The sequence below is a fragment of the Hylobates moloch genome, unplaced genomic scaffold (assembly GCF_009828535.3).
Source record: "Hylobates moloch isolate HMO894 unplaced genomic scaffold, HMol_V3 SCAFFOLD_16, whole genome shotgun sequence".
NCBI classification, from domain to species: domain Eukaryota; kingdom Metazoa; phylum Chordata; class Mammalia; order Primates; family Hylobatidae; genus Hylobates; species Hylobates moloch.
This window is the reverse complement of record NW_026652291.1, coordinates 59,246,854-59,263,149: the sequence shown is the minus strand read 5'-3', so window position 1 is coordinate 59,263,149 and position 16,296 is coordinate 59,246,854. Positions and strand designations below refer to the sequence as shown.

General features: G+C 38.0%; 2 gene segments (V, D, J or C); both read right to left on the bottom strand.

Annotated features, from left to right (window-relative positions):
• LOC116484549 (T cell receptor alpha chain constant-like) overlaps positions 1–16,296 on the bottom strand; it is a 544,481-nt gene that overhangs the window by 324,277 nt on the left and 203,908 nt on the right.
• LOC116484555 (T cell receptor alpha variable 36/delta variable 7-like) lies at positions 439–996 on the bottom strand. The segment is given in 2 exon segments: positions 439–791; positions 945–996. Coding segments are annotated over 2 exon segments (405 nt in total).

Here is a 16,296-nt window from a genome sequence, read left to right as displayed (position 1 = left end):
AACCTTTTGTTTTAATCAGGTAATGATACCTTCTTTGCTAGTAGGTCCAGAAAAAATGTTATAGGCAGAACTTTACCTATAAATATGTCTGTCCTGGGAAAGAAGCTAAAACATCCATAGCTGTTAGGCAGATTCCCTAATGTGTAGTGCACGTATCAGTTGTCTGTACAATCCTGATAAAAGGGCTTGCTTTCTACCACAGAGTATAATGGTATGGCAACGGAGTTAGTATCCTGGGTGACCCTCTAGAAATATTAGCTATGCTGAATCCCATAGAAAACACATAGAGAAGGTAGTGAATGCAGTGATATGATTCTGAGTTAGGATTCAGTCAACTGCAAAAGTAATTGTCAACATGGGCACAAGGATTTTGACCAATAACTGCTTTTCTGTATAGTTTATTTTTGAGGGCTTGCTCAGTATAGCAAGTTCCCCATCTTACAGTTGCAGAGCCTCAGCTGTAGAATTTGAGTACAGGCTGCAGGTGACTAGGGAGCACTGTGCCTCCACAGCACAGAGGTAGATGGCTGAGTCTCTGGTCTCGGTGGCTGTGATGTTCAGGATGCTGAAACGTTCTCTGTTATCTAATATACCACTTAGTCTTCCTGACTTCTTTTCAATTCCACTTGAAGTTAGCATAAATAGAAATGTTGGGGCTTTCTTTTCCTGCTTGTACCATAGTAGGCTTCGAAAGTTAGTCACTTCATAACTGCAGTTAAGAGTTACAGTGTCTCCCTCGTGGACAACCAGAGATAGAGGGCTTTGTACCACCTTGTCTTCACTGCTCACCCCTGTGTAGAAAAATGTGATAATTATTCACCGTTGGAACCACAGGGCTCCCAGACAATAAGTCAGAATGAAGTCTACTTTACCCTGTTAGTGTTCTGAGGATCAATCCTCAGGTTTCCTGGTTGCCCCTGACCCTTTGTAGAAACCCTACTTACAGCTCAGTAGAAGCCAAAAGATCGCTAGTAAAGCCTGTGGACACTTCATCATCCTTCAATTATCAAGTGTGTTTTCCTGGGCAAAACGTAATTCACTACCTTAAGCGTTTCCTTTTCTTTTTGAACCATCACACTCTACCCCTAGTGTCTGCCTGTGCGTGCATGCATGCACACACACATACACACACACAGACACAGACGCAGACACACACTCAGAAAAAGGGAAATAGCAATTTGGCGATTCAGCCAACCATTAAAAAAAGTGTCGTTTGGTTCTATTTAAATTCAAATCCCTCCCACTCAATCACCCATGGGAGTCATTCAAAATAGAACACCGCCATCTTGTGAGCTGGTGCAGAATAGCTGAAAACTGGTGTCCACATGTTTTACGAATGATGGTAGATACTTCTAAAATTGTCTTACCGTTGAAGGACAGGCTACCCAAAGCTGTCCATAATCCTAGGAGTCAGTAATCCTATTATTTCTTGTCCCGGATTCTTAAGGGAGTGGTCATGCCTGCTCCATACCCACTCTTTCATCTCCTTGCTAACTGAAACCTGGCATAACCAGGCCATGACCCTGCATATGATGGTAAGTCTCTGAGAAATAGCAGAGTCCCCAAATGAGAATAACTTCAGTCCCTCAAAGATTATGTAAGGCAGAGTCATCTGCTGACCTGGAATATCTGCTCCAGACTTTCACAAGAAAGACAAACTTTGTTCATTAAGCCTCTGAACGTTTGGCATATATTTGTTAGAATAGTTTGGCCTTTGCTAGTATACTTGGAGTATAGCTTTGGTTGCATTCCATTCCATAAATGTTATTACATAGTTTTCTTGTCATCGTCTAGGAATGTCTATTTTTAGTAAAATACATATAATCTATGTAGGTAGTGTTCAAGTCTAGGAAGACTAGTAATTTCTTGCTTGACCTTTATGATCACTAAGAAAAAGAATTACTAATTAGAAAGTTTAAGGTGAAGACAAACATATTTGCATTCCAGAAAAGCTGAATTGCCCAGTAGAGATGAAGTGATGGATCGCTTGGATTCCAAGACTACTTTTTTGTGACAATGATAAAGTGGCCTAATTCTCTAGATCTTAAGCAAGAAACAAAACCCAGAAACATGAAGTAAGAGACTGATGATGTGACACCACCACAATAAAGTAAATAATGCCATGTTCTATTACTGCTTATGAATATAGTTTGTACTGTCCCCATGAAGGACAGATAATTTAGCCCACTGTTTTTTGTTTATAAGCTTCCTTCTGCATTTCTGGGTGGCACAGAGGCACAGATGTGAGAATTAATTAGCATCTTGCCCCTTAATTCATGTGAGTTTTTTTTTTTTTTTTTTTTTTTTTTTTTGATCTTGGCTCACTGCAACCTCTGCTTCCTGGATTCAAGTGATTCTCCTGCCTCAGTCTCCCAAGTAGCTGGGACTACAAGTGCGCTTCATCACGCCCAGCTAATTTTTTTTTTTCGTATTTTTAATAGAGACGGGGTTTTACCATGTTGGCCAGGATGGTCTTGAACTCCTGACCTTGTGATCTGCCCACCTTGGCCTCCCAAAATGCTGGGATTACAGGCGTGAACCACTGTGCCCGGCCTCTCATGTAAACATTTTTAATTGACTGTCTTCTTTGTGCCAGGAACAGAGGAGCATACAGAAATGAATAAGGCAATCTTTACCTTCAGTACTAGCCCACACTTTAAAAAGCCTTCTATAGAATTATTATTTGACCCAGCAATCTCATTATTGGGTATATACCTAAAGGAATATAAATTTTTCTACCATAAAGACACATGCACACCTATGTTCATCGTAGCACTATTCACACTAACAAAGACATGGAGTCAACCTAAATGCCCAACAATGGTAGACTGGATAAAGAAAATGTGATACATATACACCATGGAATGCTACACAGCCATAAGAAAGAATGAGATCATGTCCTTTGCAGCAACATGGATGGAGCTGAAGGCCATTATTATAAACAAATTAACCCAGGAAAGAAAACCAAATATCACATGTTCTCACTTATTATGTGGGAGCTAAACATTGAGTACACATGGACATGAAGAAGGGAGCAACAGACACCCAGGCTTTCTTGAGGATGAAGGGTGGGAGGAAGGGGAGTATTGAAAAACATATCAGGTACTATGCTTATTACCTGGGTGACGAAATAATCCGTACACCAAACCCCCGTGGCATGCAGGTTACCTACATAGCAAACTTGCATGTGTACTCCTGAACCTAAAATAAAAGTTAAAAATAAAATAAAATAAAATAGAAAGCCTGCTATAAAATAAATCATAGCTTCAACATCGAGAAAGTTGTGATGGTAGATTTGCCTACACACAGCTGAAAGGGAATGGGGAAGAGAGAAGAAAACATGGTTATCTGTGGTTAGCTAATACCCATTTTCTAAGTTCCTGAGAAAAGAATTATGCTACAGATCCTATAAATAGCTGTAAAAGTATTACCTCAATTAAAACATCCCTAGGATTTTGAGGGTTATGTCATATGCACATGTGGGACCCACGGAAATATTGTGCTGGGTCTTCAGGGGACTGCTTCTCAGGGAGACGGAAGTGAATTCCCTACTGACATTTAAGAACGTGATGATCTCTGTGAGACATTACAGCGACTAGCTTTAAGAACTGCCTGGAACTGCCTGTATCACTGTCAGCGGCAGTGGACCATCTTTCCTCTGAAACATCAGCTGATGCCTCTTGAGAGATATTGATTTCCCACGGGACACTTGCAAGGAAGAAAACCTACAGTATATTTTTTGGAGCAAAAACAATACTACATTTGAAGAGCTCTGTAGAGCTCTTAACAGACTTCGGCTTCCTTGGGCACATGCTGTTAGGGTAATAACAGTAATAAGAATATCAAGATGTATCATCATAGTCTCTTCTGGGGAATGAGGACCTAGTATGATGTGGCAGATGTTTTTGGATAGTTAAACCAACACTTATCCACAATCGACATCTTTCATGCTCATCTCTTTTTTAGAGGCTAGACAAATTAAATGCTCCCTTTCTCAATCTCCCTTGCAATTATTACTGGCCATATGATGTGGTTCTGGCCAATGAAATCAATCACATGTTGGACCTCTTAAGTAGATATCTAGGACTGTTATTGCTGGGTCAAATGGTAACTCTGTGTTTAGTCATTTGAGAAACTGTTTTCTAATGTGTCTGTACTATTTTACATTCCTACCAGCAGTGGATGAGGATTCCAATTTCCCCACATCCTTACTACCAACACTTAGAATTTTCCATTTCTCTTTCTTCTTCTTCCTTTTAAAAAAATTATGAACATCCTAGTGGGTGTGATGTGGCAGCTCATTGTGGTTTAATTTGCATTTTCCCAATGAATAATAATGTTGAGCATCTTTTTAGATGCTTTTTGGCCATTTGTGTGTCTTCTTTGGAGCAATGACGGTTTAAATCATTTGACTGTTTTAAAATTGGCATTTGTCTTATTGTTAAGTTGTAAGAGTTTAAAAAATATATTCTTGATATTAGATCCTTATCAGATATACATGACTTGCAAATATATTCTTCCATTATGTGTGTTATCTTTTCATTTTCCTTTGTGGAAAATTTTGTGAATTTTGATGCACAAAGATTTTAGTTTTGATAATGCTCAATTTATCTATTTTTCCTTTGGTTGCTTTTTTTGGTGTTGTATATAAGAGATTGTTGTGTAGTCCAAGGTCACCAAGGTTTACAACTATGTTTTCATCTAAGCGTTTGTACTTCTAGATCTTACATTTAGGTCTTTAATCCATTTGAGTTAACTTTTGTACATGTGTGAGGTAGAGATCCAACTGTGGCTATCCCGTGGTCCCAGCACCACTTGTCGAAAAGACTATTCTTTTCCCATTGAATGAGCTTGTTGGAAAAGATTGGCCATAGATTTATGGATTTATTTCTGGACTCTCATTTTTACTTTATTGATATCATCCATTTTAAAAGAGATACTTATTGAAATCTTCTACTGTAATTGTGTGTTGTTCAATTCTCCTCATATCGTGACAGAAATAACTAAGAAAATCTATTACATACATTAAAAATGAATTGCGAGGGGCAAGTTCATCAAGCAAAGAGCACAATCTTTGGAGGACAAATCCTTGGATAAAGGAGAGTTTGTAGTAATGGAATGACAGGGGCAAAGGTGGCATACATAATCACATTTCATGCCAAGAGGACTAAGAGCTGAAGGCAGCATAGAGACTTGAGTTCCAGCTGCAAGTTTGAGTACAGGCTGCAGGTGCTTGGGGAGCACTGTGTTGCCCGGCACAGAAGTAGGTGCCTACATCACTAGGTATGGATGCTGAGATATTCAGGAAGCTGTCCTTTCTGGTTATACCAAACTGAGCAGTCAGTCTCCCATTTGGGGTCAATTCACCAGCCTTGTATAAGGCCATCAAGAGGACAGGACCTTCCCCAGGGTCCTGCTTGTACCATAGCCAGGTGTTAAATATGCTTGAAGAAATGCAGTTCATGGAGACATCCTCTCCTTCCTGGACAGACATAGACTGAGGACTCTGATTCAGCTGTTGACCACTGACCCCTGTTTAGAAAGAGAAAAGAAGGTGGTTAAGGTTATCTTTAGATCACCTTTTTCAGAGCTGTGTTGGACACTATATCCCCAAACTTCCCAGCCCTGCATCTGTGTCTTTCCTTTCCTCCCTCCTTCTCTAGCTTTTTTCCTTCTGTTTTCCTCTTTTCATAGTCTCCGATAAAGCCTCACCTCCTGTCCTCACATAATTTCCTCCCCTTTAGAATTTGCTACGGAAGAGTCAGAAACTGCCAAGACTCACATGTCAGCTGCATCCACAAGATTATTAATAAACGTTCAAGGAGCATCCTTATCAGCAAAGAATTATTTCCTGAATGGTTTTTTTTTTTTTTTGCTTCAAGAAACTCCCTTGGGCTTAGAGTGACACTAAAAACACTACCACGAAATTTAAATCTCTGTTCCAGATATCAGCCAATCGGATCTCTTACCAGACGTTTTCCCAGGGTTTTGAGCTAACCTTGAAGGTTAGCTATGAATAGAGACACTGCCCCCCTATGGTGAAATGCTAAATTTTTGTCCTTTCATGCCACTTTTTTGGTTTCTTCCTATTTCTCCGTTTCACTTCATGAACACACTTAATGAGTATTCACTATATATTAGAGAAATATAGAGACATGAACAAGACAGATGGGAACTCTGCCCCTGGGCACCTTATAATTGCTCTGAAATATCAGTGAAGGGTAGACTGATAATTAAGTATGGTGAATTGGAAACATACTTCTCTGTTCCTTTCTGAGTACCTGGTGAAATGAGAGTAAAAATGTTTTTAAAAGTTATGAACCCCAAAGGACACAGAATAGGCAAAGGATAACAGCATGTGAGATGTTTTGGAAAATGCAAGTGAATGAACAAGTGGTAACTGACTTAAATGAACTGCAGAAAGACAAATTCTAAGGGCCCACAGAGGCAAATGCCAACAAAAATTCAGGTGCACCAAAAGTCTCAGTGAGTAGGATACCTGGTACCTCAGAAGATCAGAGAGCGGGTAGGGGTAGGAGACTTTATACAGAAAATACAAAATACAATTGAATAAATTGCAGTTATACTCTTATATTTCCCGTTTGACCTGGAATAGTCAGGTGTCCACTCTTTCCAACCACTTTTGTGGAAAAAAGACTATTTTTTTCTGAAGACACTGAATAAACAACATGAAATTCTGGGCTATCAGGCTTAGTCGAGGGTGAAGTGAAGAAGTATTTAAAAACAGGAACTGGAGCCATTTTTCTTTGCTTGAATCTCAGATTTGTATCCTGTTAAGTATGAATGAGCATCCCAAGATCATTAGACATTAAAAAGAATCCCTTAACATAAAAGGCAGAGATTTAAATAAAAGAGAAAAAGCCCCTTATAGAGGCAATGTTACCTTTGCTTATCAACACAGTGGTAGGAACATTCTGGCTATTCTTTAAGAAGCAAATAAAACTTTGAATAGTAGCAAACCTCACTTTTACAGAATGGAATTTTGAAGAAGTTTGGTTTTTAAGATTAAAACTGATTCTGCAACTTGGAGTTTCAAATGCCTAGGATCTGGACTGAGTGCCTAAGCTACGCCTCATAGCTTCAATCCTGATTTAGGTAAATAGCTTCTGCCATTTACTGGCGTTTGTGTTTTGTATCTCATTGTGCTCTTTAGACGTAGGAGAGCAGGAAAATCTATTTCTGCCTCCCTGGGCATTTTTATCCTTTTAATTTCATTGTTATTTTTTTTCTTAGTTGTTTAGGTTTGCCCATGACTTACTTCTGTATGTATATTTACCTTTCTTACCTTCTCTATTCCTATTATGTGGTGGCATGTTACCTAAAATGAATTGCTGCTCTCCATCAAATAAAAATACAATCTTATATTGCTTTTTTTCTTTTTAATCACTGCAAGATTTTATTGAAAAACATATTTTTGGAAAATAAAAAAACAATAAACAGAGAGCAAAACACCTTAATTCAGATAAAAAATGCATTCCTTCTATATTCTCTTAATGGCATGTGGGAGGCACAGAGATGACAGGGAGCTGCAGGGGCTCACTGATTCCTAAAGGGTGTGTTTTTCCATTACCATTAGATCTGTTGCCTCCTTGCGATCATCATGGTTACTGTTGCAGTCTCAGCGATGGTTTATATTGTTCCAGTTCTTCATGAGCCCTGCTGTCTCAGCCTTGAAAGTGTACCTATTGAGAATACTGGCAATACATTTCTCTCTCCTCCAGAAGAATAAGCCAAGTAGTAGTGTATGAATGTATGGAGGGTGACATTAAGCTCTGGGGTGAACATGACATACACTTAAATAATCGATTTAAAGTATTTTTTATATGTTGAAACAAATGAGAATATATTACATAATAGAAAGTAACATATGAATTTTAAATATAGCACATGAGATTTCAAACAATTTTCATACACGTACAGGGGACTATATCTCCCAGGCCTTCGAGAATATAGCCTCACTTTCCTCGGCTGTTAGCAGTGATTTGTAGGGAAATTAAAACACACACACACACACACACACACACACACACACATACACACACACACACAGTGGTTACTAGGAAAACATATATGCCTTTTGTTTGCAAACTACACTAACCTAAGAAATATAGTTGCTGTGTATTATAACATAATTATTCAAATGATTTTTTAATTGAAATTGCCATGCCAGAAGATCAATGGAAGGAAATTATTCTAATGAGCTTGTTCAGAAAGAAAATCCTACTTCAAAAAAAAGGATTATTTCTATTTACAGTTCAAAGAGAAGGAAGATACCTACCAGGAACTCCAATAAGACAAACAAGAAGTAAATATAGGAGGGCACTACTTTTGAGTACAGAAAAATTGACATAGCTCCAGGCTTCATACGGTGTCCCTGGGGAGAGATGTGGGGACCAAAGAAGGTCTAGCTCAGTGAGCTGGGTCAGGAGCAGAATAACCTAGTGTATTAGTCTACTTGGGCTGCCATAACAATATACCACTCACTGGGTGGCTAAACGAAGAGAAATTTGTTATCTCACAGTTCTGGAGGCTGGAAGTTTAAAATCAAGATATCACATGGCCTTTCCTTGGGGTATGTATGTGTGTGTGTGTGAGAGAAAGAGAGAGTGCGCTTTGGAGGATACACAAATATTCGTTCCATAATACCTACTCTGTAACACCTAAGACATTCAATTTATAACATAATTGTCCGATATGCATTTTGACAGAGGTGTGTGCAAAGCAAGACATGCCTCCTGGCTCCAGGTGACTGGGCAGGACATGAGAAAATTTGTTCAAGTGACACCTGCTGACAGGAAGTGAGTGGAGATGTGGCCTCACCCCATGTCAGGAAGCTGTGGCCTCTGTATTTCTGTAGTGGCTGTGGTCTCCGGTGGGCTTTCCCAGAATTCAAGTTCTCAAAAGCATTCCTTGATGGGAGTTTTCTTCTGACAAGTTCAGAGATAATGATTTTCTTCTTCACTTACTGTGGTTCTCCTTGTTCCCACAGATTGGGGAACTGGAGCCTCCTGCTTTTAGAAAGTGTTCTTGAGCCAAGTTGGGTGTTGTTTCATTTGTGTCTAGAAGGCTGACATTGGGGTCTACATCTTGATTACGTTGTGTCTATTGGTGTCTCTGGCCAATGGTCCAAATTAGAACAGGTTTTATTATACAGTCAGGCACCATATAATGATATTTCCATCAATTTATGACAGTGCTCCCACAAAATTATAATGGAGCTGAAAAATTGCTATCACCTAGTGACATTATAGCCATCATAAAATCGTAGCACAAATGCATTACTCTCATGTTTGTGGTGGTGTTATTGTATTGTAAACAAACCTACTATACTGCTGATCATATAAAAGTATAGTACATACAATTATGTGCAGTTCATAGTACTTGATGATAATAATAAACGGTAATACCTGTTCGTGTATTTACTATACTATACTTCTAATAGTTATTTTAGAGTATATTCCTTCTACTTATAAAAAACTTTACTGTAAAACAGCCTCAGGTAAGTCCTTCAGGAGGTTTTCCAGAAAAAGACCTTGCTATCATAGGAGATGACAGCTGATGCATGTTATTGCCCCTGAAGACCTTCCAGTGGGACAAGATGTGCAGGTGGAAGACATCGATACTGATGATCCTGACTCTGTGTAGGCCTAGGCTAATATGTGTGTTTGTGTCTTAGTTTTTAGTACATAAGTTTAAATAATAGAAAAAATTAGAAATAGAAAAAAGCTTATAGAATAAGGATATAAAAAGAAAATCCTTTTGTATAGCCATAAAATGTGTTTGTGTTTCAAGCTACTACAAAAAAAATTAAAAGTTTGTACATTAAAAAAAGCTACAGTAAGGTAAGGTTAATTTATTCTTGAGAAAATAAAATTATTGTTAAATAAATTTACTGTAGCCTAAGTATATAGTGTTTATAGAGTCTACAGCAGTGTATAATATTGTCCTAGGCTTTTACATTCACTGACCCTTACTTGCTGAATTACACAGAGCACCTTCCAGTCCTGCGAGCCCCATTCATTGTAAGTGCCCTAAGCAAGCATATAATTTTAATATTTATTATTATTATTATTAAGATGCAGGGCATTCTTGTGCAGGTTTGTTATATGGATATATTGCATAATGGTGAGGTCTGGGCTTCTAGTGTACCTGTTACCTGAATGGTGAACATTGTACTGAATAAGTAACTTTTCAATCTTCCCATCATTCCCCCTTTTGGAATCTCCACTGTCTATTATTTCCCTCTGTATGCCCATGTGTACCCATTGTTTAGCTCCCAGATATAAGTGAGACCATGCAGTATTTTATTTTCTGTTTCTGAATGATTCCACTTAGGATAATGGCCTCCAGCTCCATCCATGCTGCTGCAAAAGACATGGTTTTATTCTTTTTTATGGCTGTGCAGTAGTTCATGGTGTATATATACCACATTTTCTTTATACAGTCATACATTGATGGACACCTAGGTTGATTTCATGACTTTACTATTGTAAATAGTGCTGTGATAACTACACAAGAGCAGGTGTCTTTTTGATATAACAATTTTGTTTCCTTTGGGTAGTAGTGATGTTGCTGGGTTGAATGGAGGTTCTATTTGCAGTCCTTTGGGTAGCAGTGATGTGCTGGGTCAAATGGTAGTTTTATTTGTAGTCCTTTGAGAAATCTCCATACTGTTTTCCATAGATGTTGTACTAATTTACATTCCCATCAAGAGTGTATAAGCGTTCTCTTTTTTCTATATTCTTGCCAACATCTGTTTGTGTTTTGACTTTTTAATAATAGCCATTTTGACTGCTGTGGGATGGTATTTCATTGTGGTTTTGATTTACGTTTCTCTGATGACTAGTGATGTTGAGAATTTTCTCATATGCTTGCTGGTTGCTTGTATGTCTTCTTATGAGAAATGTCTGTTCATGTCCCTTGCCCATTTTTTAATGGGATTGTTTTTTTCTTGTTGAGTTGTCTGAGCTTTTTATAGATTCAAGATATTAGTCCTTTGTTGGTTGATAGTTTGAAAACATGTTCACTCATCCTGTAGATTGTCTGTTTATGCTGTTGATTATTTCTTTTACTGTGTAGAGCTATTTAGCTTAATTAAGTCTGCTTTCTATTTTTGCTTCTGTTACATTTGCTTTTGAGATCTTGTCATAAATTTTTTTCCTAGGCCAATGTCCAGAAGAGTTTTTCTTCCAGGATTTTTGTAGTTTCAGATGTTCCATGTAAGTCTTTATCTTATCTGGACTTAATTTTTGAATATAGTGAGAGATATGCATCCAGTTTCATTCTTCTGTATATGGCTATCCAGTTTTCCCAGCACTGTTTATTGAATTAAATGTCCTTTCCTCATTGTGTATTTTTGTTGACTTTGTCAAAGATCAGTTGGTTGTAGGTATATGGTTTTATTTCTGGGTTCTTTATTTTGTTCCATTGGTCCATGTTCAAAATATGCAAATCAATAAATGTGATTCACCATATAAACAGAATTAAAAACAAAAACTATGTGATCATCTCAATACATGCAGAAAAAGCATCCAATAAAATCCAACATCCTTTTATGATAGAAACTCTCAACAAACTAGGCATCAAAGAAACATAACTCAAAATAATAAAAAAAAATCTATGACAAATACGAGCCATCCATGACATCATACCAAATGAGGAAAGGTTGAAAGCATTCCCTCTAAGAACAGGAACAAGACAAGGATGCCCATTCTCACCACTCCTATTCAACATAGTACCAGAAGTCCTAGGCAGAGCAATCAGGCAAGAGAAAGAAATAAAAGGCATCCAAATTTAAAAAGAGGAACTAAAATTATCTCTATTCACTGATGACATGATCATATACCTAAAAAACCCTAAAAAGTCTTCTGAAAGATGCCTAGACTTGATAAATGACTTCAGAAAACTTTCAGCATACAAAATCAACATATAAAAATTAGTAGCATTTCTATACATCAATAACAACCAAGCTAAGAAAGAAATCAAGAACTCAATCCCACGTATGATATCCACACACCCAAATATTAAAATACTTAGAATTACATTTAACCAAAGAAATGAAAGATGTCTACAAGGAGAACTACAAAGCACTGATGAAAGGAATCATAGTTGATACAACAAATAAAACAAATCTCATGCTCATGGATTGGAAGAATCGATATTATTAAAATTACTACCCAAAACAATATACAGATACAATGCAATTCCTATCAAATAATCAGCATCATTTTTACAGAATTTAAATAAACCATTCTAAAATTAATATGGGACCAAAAAAGCCCAAATAGCCAAAGCAATCCTAAGCAAAAGAACAAAGCTGGAGGTGTCACATTACCTGACTCCAAACTATACTACAAGGCTATAGTAACCCAAGCAGCATGGCACTGATACAAAAATAGACAAATAGCTTATTTTAAAATCTTCTATACTGTATTTTTACTGTATATGCAGTTAATAGAATAATATGCTGTCTATATTATCAGATAGATGTCATTTACATAAGAGTTATTATAATAAATGTACATAATACGTAACATTTAAAGAACCATATACATTTACATTTAATACAGTAAAAAGCAATAGGATGGGAGATACTATTTTCTTCATTTTTCTATGAGAAACTGAGGTTCAAAGGCTTTGTAACAGGGTTCATGGGGCAAGTAAGTGACAGTCTTTTGGTTACTTCCTTTCTTTTCTTTTCTTTCTTTTTTTTTTTTTTTGACAGTGTTTTGTTCTTGTTGCCCAGGCTGGAGTGCAATGGTGTGATCTCAGCTCACCGCAACCTCCGCCTCCCAGGTTCAAGTGATTCTCCTGCCTCAGCCTCCCAAGTAGCTGGGATTACAGGCATGCACCACCACACCTGGCTAATTTTGTATATTTAGTACAAATGACGTTTCTCCATGTTGGTCAGGCTGGTCTCAAACTCCCAACCTCAGGTGATCTGCCCACCTCTGCCTCCAAAAGTGCTGGGATTACAGGCATGTGCCCCCTTGCCTAGCCAGTTACTTTCTTTATATCATCATACATGCAGAAAATATAACCACAGCGTAATGGACCACTATCTGTTAACTGGAAAAGCCAGGAGTCATTTATGTTAGGAAGATCATAACATGATTCAAATGATCCTACATTACCATGTATCAGGGGAACCTGCCCCCAATATTTCAATGTAGTTTCTTTCTATTTTCCCTAAGTGTCGGCCAGTCTGAGAAATAAAGAGAAAGAGTACAAAGAGAGGAATTTTACAGCTGGGCCACTAGGGGTGACATCACATATCGGTAGGTGTGTGATGCCCACCTGAGCCGCAAAACCAGCAAGTTTTTATTAGGGTTTTTAAAAGGGGAGGGGGTGTATGAACAGGGAGTAGGTCACAAAGATCACATGCTTCAAAGGGCAAAAGGCAGAGCAAAGATCACATGCTTCTGAGGAAACAGGACCAGAGCAAAATCAGAAACTCCTGGTAAGGGTCTATGTTCAGCGGTGCACGTATTGTCTTGATAAACATCTTAATAGAAAACAGGGTTCAAGAGCAGAGAACCAATCTGACCTCAAATTTACCAGGGCTGGGGTTTCCCAAACTTAGTAAGCCTGAGGGTACTGCAGGAGACCAGGGTGTATCTCAGTCCTTAGCTCAACCACGTAGGACAGACACTCCCAGAGCGGCTCTTTATAGACCTCCCCCCAAGGAATGCAATTCTTTTCCTAGGGTCTTAATATTACATTCCTTGCTAGGAAAAGAATTTAGCGATATCTCTCCTACTTGCATGTCCATTTATAGGCTGTCTGCAAGAAGAAAAATATGGCTCTATTCTGCCCGACCCCACAGGCAGTCAGACCTTATGGTTGTCTTCCCTTGTTCCGTAAAATCGCTGTTATTCTGTTCTTTTTCAAGGTGCACTGATTTCACATTGTTTAAACACACATGTTTTACAATCAGTTTGTACAGTAGTGGTCCTGAGGTTATGTACATCCTCAGCTTACGAAGATAACAGGATTAAGAGATTAAAGTAAGACAGGCGTAAGAAATTATAAGAGTTTTATTTGGGAACTGATAAATGTCCATGAAATCTTCACAATTTATGTTCAGAGATTGAAATAAAGACAGGTGTAAGAAATTATAAGAGTATTATTAGAGAAGAGATAAATGTCCATGAAATCTTCACAATTTATGTTCCTTTGCCACGGCTTCAGCTTGTCCCTCCGTTTGGGGTCCCTGACTTCCTGCAACAACCATGACCTTTAGTGCTCTTTGTGGGGAAGAAGGGAAAGAAACTGAAAATAATTTAAAGAAATGTCTAAATGCAGACCCTTCAACAGGCAGGGAAAGGGAAAGAATTCTATCACAAAAAAATACCATGTCTCTGACACTTCTTAATTGCATGAATTTGAACAAGTTACTTAACTTCTCTGAAAATCAGTTTACTCATCAGTAATAGGAGGATAATAATACCCACCTCAAAAAAATATTGTGAGGATCATAAAAGGTCCTGGGAGTACCTAGTACTCTTTGCCATTTACATAATGTTTGTTATATATATTATGTTAATATGTGGCAGGTAATGTGTATTGTTTATCTGACACATATCTCCAACTTCATTTTTACAGAATTTGAAAAAACGATTCTAAAATTAATATGGGACCAAAAAAGAGCTTGAATAGCCAAAGCAATCCTTAGCAATCCTAAGCAATCCTAACTCCGATAGTATATGGGACTCTTTACCACTCTAGGAAATAGATGTTATTCATTTTTCGGATGAATCTAAGTTCAGAGAGATTCAGTCACATGCCTAAGGTTATCCAGTTTGGAAGTAGGAGGACTAGCATTTGAGTGATATCTAAGATTACAAACCTTTCCTTTTTTGACTGTGCTGCCTCTGAAACAGTTAAATTTTCATATGTTTTCTTAGACAAACTAGTTCCTCTGCCTATTCTTTCATGTAGAAGTTTTGCTGATATAGTCATGCCTTGCTCAACTACAGGGGTTCTGAGAAATGCATCATTAGGTAATTTTGCCATTGTGCAAACATCTTAAGAACGTACTGGTCTAGATGGTATAGTCTGCTACACGATAGGCTATGTGGTGTAGCCTATTGCTCCTGGGCTACAAACCTGCATAGGATGTTATTGTATTGAATACTGTAGGTAATTGTAACAATGGTAAGTCTTTGTGTATCTAAACATAGACAAGGTATAGTTAATAGAATATTATTCTACTTATTGTCAAGCAATAAAATCTTTAATTTTTTCCTCTGAATTATGTTATCTTTCTAAAATAATTGGAATAAAAACATATGTTTTAAAAACTGCTGATATGGAGATCGAGACCATCCTGGCCAATATGGTGAAACCACGTCTCTACTAAAAATACAAAAATTAGCTGGGTGTGGTGGCACATGCCTGTAATCCCAGCTACTCAGGAGGCTGAGGCAGGAGAATGGCTTCAACCCAGGTGGCAGAGATTGCAGTGAGCTGAGATCGCACCACTGCAGTCCAGCCTGGCAGCAGAGCGAGACTCCACCTCAAAAAAAAAAAAAAAAAAAATGCTGACAGTATGTTGCCTGCATCCCTGCTGATGGGAACTGACCAAACACTGGCAGCCTGCACTATGGCTGAGAAGTGTGGGAAAAAATATTTTATGATAAAAACATCTTTTCTATCCTACTGCCACCATAACTGAGAATATATCATTTGAGAAGACTTTCTTGGAATCTCCTCTACATCTTTTTTTCAAATACAAACAGTCCAGGGAGACCTAACCTAGAACATTATATTGAGATGTAAGTTAGGCTATAAACTACTTTATTTTGGAGATTGAGTGGAGAGATATATATCTACTCAACAGTGTAGGAGAAGATTCTGGAAAGCAATTCATTGACTAGAAATATCAGGCTTTGGGCAGGCTAACAGAGTATTAAAAGGCCACAGAGTACTACTATGGCCTGAGTAAAAAAAGCAGGAGCAGTAGAACAGGTGGGAGGCAATGGTGAAGGAATGGCAAGAGACTAAAGGCAGATTTTTCATATGTCCAAATTCTGCTACAGCTGGCCCTGGGTTCAGAACTTGTATCAAAGGCAGCAAGATAAAACAAGTTTTTGAAAAAGTCTGCAGGGTGAGTTCTGCCACAAAAACTGTTGAATATGATTTGCTTCTCTTTGAAGCTATTTGGGAGGTGAGAGCCAACTGGATGTGGCTACAGCTTGCAGGCAGCAAGAACAGGTGAGGCCTGTGGTTGTTGAGAGTGGAAAACCCTTTGTTTCCCTCCTACATACCCACTCT